At 58.3% G+C, this 5,231-nt stretch overlaps 1 protein-coding gene across 1 annotated transcript in view; it reads left to right on the top strand.

Annotated features, from left to right (window-relative positions):
- The window catches only part of PLEKHH1 (pleckstrin homology, MyTH4 and FERM domain containing H1), a 43,529-nt gene that overhangs the window by 19,560 nt on the left and 18,738 nt on the right, over positions 1-5,231 (top strand). The window contains exons 5-8 of the mRNA XM_006760772.2: positions 281-362; positions 543-1,279; positions 4,182-4,260; positions 4,891-4,982. Coding sequence (XP_006760835.1) covers positions 281-362; positions 543-1,279; positions 4,182-4,260; positions 4,891-4,982 — 990 coding nt within the window. The remainder of the gene's footprint in view (positions 1-280; positions 363-542; positions 1,280-4,181; positions 4,261-4,890; positions 4,983-5,231) is intronic.

Genomic DNA, 5,231 nt, shown 5'->3' with positions numbered 1-5,231 from the left:
ATCGTTTACGCTATTCGTTGACGTCCTCTGCAGTTTTCTGTGTATGTGTGTTTCACGATTTTAAAAAGCTTAAAAATGAAACTAGAAAGAAAAGGGCAGGGATTGCCAAATGGAATTCTATCCCAAATGAGACTGGTTAGCCCAGAGGGAGGGAGGAGTTCAGGGCAGCACTGTTCTTTTTCGAAGATTTGATCTTTAAAAAGGATTTTAAGCTTATTTTGAATGATAAGTCTAAGCTGTAAGCTGAGTATTCTAAACTTTCCGTATTCCTTGTGCCCAGCTTGAGATGGAGAACCAGCACTTGAAAAGCTGTAATCAGCGCCTGGTGGAGCAGGTGGCAGCCCTTCAGGAAGCCCTAGAAGGTAAGTGGGCCAGTGTGTGCGCACGCGCGCTGCCTCTGTGTGTGTGTTTGTATGTTAGGGTGTGTGCCAGTGTGTGCGCGTGCACCAGGGTATATGTGTGTGTGTGTGTGTGTGAGTGTGTCGGGGTGTGGGGCTGAATTAAGATAGCTCTTGACATGCCTGCTTTTGCCCCAACGATAGCTCTTCAGATGGCGCTTTCAGAGAATCTGCTGGTGGCCCCCCAGGAAATCCCAGAGCAGGATTCTGTCCCTGCAGGGCCAGGAGCCCAGCTGATGGGCCAGGACAGTGGTGCCCAGGCCCAGGATGCTCTGAAAGCCGCTCTGCCGAGCGAGGACTCTGTCCCTGAAGTGAGAATCGCCACGGAGGAGTTTGGTTCCATCGTGGTCCGTCCCGGGGGACTGTCAGAGGCCAGGACCCTTCCATCTCGTCTGGGAGGAGAGGGCTCTCCTGGCCAGCTGTGCGTGAAGACTGGCACCCCCGGACGTGCTTTGTCTTCCTGGGATGAGGACCTGGCCACTGCTCAGGGAGGGTCACTCCCTGGGACAAAGACCTCTGCCAGGGAAGGTGGCCCCGGCTGCAGCCTGACCCTCCCGAAGGCGCGGGCTCCCAGCGCCCCCTACGACAGTGTCCAGCTGGCCAAGCGGCACCACAGCCAGCCCCCGGTGGGCCCTGCGCGCTCCAACCACGTGGGGAGCGTGGAGATGGGGACCCTCGCCGCCCACCCCCACTCCGGCCTTCCCAAGGTGGCGGCCCCCGCTGAGCTCGAGGAGGAACCAGAGAAGATGGAGATGGAGGAGCCACCCCCAGCCGGGAGGAAGGAGGAAGGAGAGAGCCAGAAGGTCCCCACAGCTGAGCTGGTGGGAGTGGATTTGGGAGGCAAACCCCCCACGCCCCCCTTGCACCGGTTTCCATCCTGGGTAAGAGGCCACCTGGGGGCTGGGCGGGGCTGGCGATGTGACCAGTGTCCTGCCTCCAGGAGCAGGTTCCACGGGGCCTGCCCAGAGCTCCCAGCCAGCCAGGGCAGAGCCGGGATTTGGAGTGATTGGGCGGAGGCCAGCTCTCGTGTCCGAAGCAAGTGCCCGCCGTGTGCCACTTGCCACGTTGGTGCTGGGAGGGGCTGTGTGCACGTCTTCTTGTTTGGCCTCTGACTGTTAGAGGTGGGGCAGCGTGGGCGCTAAGGGCAGGGCTTCCAACATCCATCACTCGGGTTGAATCGCTCCCTCTGTGACCGGGGCAAGTGACTAATCCTCTGTGCCTCGGTTTCCCTGTGTGTAAAATGGGGATAATGGTACCTGCTTTATCGGGTTAATAGTAATCAGTACTTGCAGTAGTGGGTCATGGGAAGTGGCACCTAAGTGTTGGCCGTTGTTATTTCTGAGCCTCGGCTTGCTTCCTTATACCACAGGGTAAAACACTGTGCTGTCCGGGGGGCGGGGGGTGAGGGGGTGGGAGACGGCTTCAGAGTCAGTGCTCTGGGTGGGGCTACCGATGAGGCGAGACCGCCACGCGCTAATCTTTGTGGAGCTGGGCGATGGGTCTGAAGTTGTACTTGATTCTGTTCTCTCCACTTTTGTGTCTCAAGTTTTCCATGAAATGGAAAAGGGGTGGGGATGGACCTTGCTGAGGTGGCACAGGTCCGTGGTGAGGGTGAGATGAGATCACGGGTGTCGAAAGCTGCGCACAGAGCCCGCCACAGGCCAGGACTCCTTGCCTGTCTGTGCAAGGAGTTAGATGCTGTTTTACTTCACAGATGGGGGAACTGTTCTCCCTGCAGACTGAGTTAGGTGCCCAAGGTCACGTAGTAGTTAGTGAGGACCAGGCTTTAAGACACGTGGGGCAGTGAGGGTGTTCCAGGAAGGGCCCTGGTGTGGGGGCATATAAATTGGCACCGAGTAGTAAGATTAGGCACAAAAAGGTGCTTCCTCCCAGTGGTGGTGGGCAGGCCCCCAGAGCCCGGCTCTGACCTCCAGCTTCCTGCCTCTTGGGGGACATCGGAGAGTAGCTGTCAGCCTCTCCCTCAGGGTCTGACCCTGGATGCTGCCGTGATGAGAGGCAGCACCTCAGGGGATGAGTCTGTCAGACTCCTGGCAGCACAGGGAATTGTGTGCTGGGGGCGCCCCCCCCCCCATCACTGCCTGGAGGCCCAACTCAGCAGCACTGTCCAGGGTCTCCTTTTGAAATGCTGTTAGTTGGGGCCTCATCCCCCCAGGCTTAGTAGCAGTGATTGCCGCAGGGGGACCTGGATGACTGACACACCTGCTGGGGGAGGGCTAGGAGGCCCACAGGCCGAGGATTGCGGAGCTGTCCCTGAAGCCCCAGGTCCTGGCAGGGCCATAGGAAGGGTGAGGCAGGGAAGCAGCAGGTGGACCGGGAGCAAAGGGGCAGGAGGTGGGACAAGGTGGAGAGGCTTTGAAACGGGGCGGGGGGGCCAGGCCAGGCTGGACTGCCATCAGAACCACCCTCCTCTTGGTCACTGTGGTCTTGTAAATACAAATGCTCTTGGAGCCCTAAAGCCAGGTGGGCGAGGGAGCACTCAGCAAGGGACCAGCAGGGGGGCTTAGCTCCACCCCGGCCCTGAGACAGGCTCGCTCCCATCGGCTTCAGAAGCCACAGTGGCCAGGGAGCCCAGCCTTTCTTCTCAGGTGAGACCAACTGGACAGTGACCATGGGGGGGGGGACCAAGACTGAGAATTACAAGGCCATCCCATCCAAGGGAGTCCGATAATCTTATTTGCCAACTTAGGGTTTGCAGAGCCCTTTTTCTGTGGACCTCCAAAATAACCTTCGTTAGACATGAGACGACCTTCTGTGAAAGACTCCTATTTGCTCAGTGATCGTTGCCTAAATCCCTAAATCAGGGTGAACCTAATTCCTCAAGCTTCGCTTTTTCATCGTCCGCCACTACTGAGAGTAATCATCTTGATGCCTAATTTTACAACTTGGTCCCAATTTATCTGCCCCTCCCCACTGCCCTGGTGGGGCACCCTCACTGCCTCACAGCGTCTTCCCTTCCCTTCCCACGCCCTTATCCGGGGATCTCATCCCAGCCCAGCCCTCCCCACCAGGTGCCTCAACCCCTATGGCCCTGCCCCCTGAGCTCTTCTCTGGTCCTTGTGACTCACCGGTCACCTGAGGGGGCCTTTGTTGTCTGTTTATCTTGAGTGGAGAAAAGAGATATGCAAAAGAAGGTGGGGCCATGCAGGGGAGAGGCTAGAGTTGAGGATGGGCCTTCCCCATCCACACTCTTGTGAGCCTCCTACGTACGTACGTGGGGTTTTCAGGTGAGTGAGGCACACAGGCTTTGTGGGCGGGACCAAAGCCTCGCCATGATGTGACACTATTACTGTAGAGGAAATATGTGTCCCAGCTTCCAAACTGACTTACACAAGGTCATGCCCTCACCTCGGGGCTGACTTCCTCGTGGTCAGCACCCCACTTCTGGGGTGAGAGCCTGAGGCCCAAGAGCTGTGAAATGGGTCAGGCCATGGACCCCTCCCCTCGGAGTCTCCCCCCTCCCCCCGCCCCCAGAAGGGAGGGGTCGGAGAGGTAAGAAGCTGTTGGGCACTGGTTATAGTCCAGGTGTTAGATGTTCACATTAATAACTTAATTGGATTCTCACACAGCCTGAGTGTATTACCCCCATTTCAGAGCTGAGGCCCAGAAATGATGTAACTCGCCCCATTCTCCCGCCTGTGAGCGGCCGAGCCTGGGTGTCGACGTAGGTCTGGCTGCCTGCAAAGCCATGCTCTTCTCCACACCCAGGAGGGGCTGGGGTGGGGTAGCCGTGGGCTCTGACCCTCCTGGGCCCTCTCATTCCAGGAGAGCCGCATCTATGCCGTGGCCACGTCAGGCATGTGTCTCTCGGACATACCTCCCCGAAGTAGTGCCACCTGCTTCGGTGAGTGCCAAGTGGGGTGCCCGTGGTGGGCAGGGTGGGCATGCGGGGAAGAGAGGCTTCTGGGCAACACCCAGGGCTCTGGTCACCGGGCACCCCATTTCCACTCCCCCCCACCCCCCAACAGGTGAGTTTCAGGTGAAATCACACAGCCAGGGCTGCCTTGGAGAGAAAAGGAAATGGCAGATTCAGCCCATTACCTGCTGGGTGGGCGTGGCCTTGAACAGTGTTGTAGCCAATCAGAGAGCTGGAGGGGACTTCAGAGGAGGGGTCCCCCAGCCCAGCCTCCTACCTGCACTGCAGTGAAGGCTGTGGGTGGAAGGAGCCCCAGTACCTTGATTTATGTGAGCCCCTGAGAGAGGCCCATCCCCACCACTGTCCCCCGAGTCCCGGGCCAGCCACGGAGTCCCCACAGGCTGTGAGCGCCTCGTAGCGCGTGACTGGAACTCGCCTTGGCCAGAGTGGGACTGAAGGCCTCGAACCCGGTCCTGAGATCTGTCCCCAGAGTGCTGTTTCCGGCAACTCCTGCAGCTTCCCTCCTCCTCCCTCTGCCGCCCCGACACCCGACACCCGACACCCCATCCTGGGCCAGGGCACTGGAGCTCATCTCCTCCCTCTTCCCCGCCCCTCCAGGTTCGAGGCCTCCCTCCCTTTCGTCCCCTGGGCCTTTCTCGGGCCTTGTCTACAAGAACTGCACGGTGCCTGTCTACACAGTCCTGAAGGGGGTAAGAAGCTGCTCTTTGAGGACGGCTGCCCCCGCCCCCCCCCCCAGGCTCCTTGTCCAGTCAGCGGCTGGAGTGGGGCCCCAGGGTCGGGTTTCTGCACACACACAACTCTGGGCAAGAAGCGCAGCCCACACCATATGTCATTTTAGTTTTATTATCTCTATCAGACTTTTAGTAGAAAAATTCTACATTTACAAAAATTTGAATACATATGATTGTGGGCAAAGGAAGAAGAAAAAAGGTAAAACT

The sequence above is a fragment of the Myotis davidii genome, unplaced genomic scaffold, assembly GCF_000327345.1.
Source record: "Myotis davidii unplaced genomic scaffold, ASM32734v1 scaffold17, whole genome shotgun sequence".
Classification (NCBI taxonomy): domain Eukaryota; kingdom Metazoa; phylum Chordata; class Mammalia; order Chiroptera; family Vespertilionidae; genus Myotis; species Myotis davidii.
This window is presented reverse-complemented; position numbering and strand designations above follow the sequence as displayed.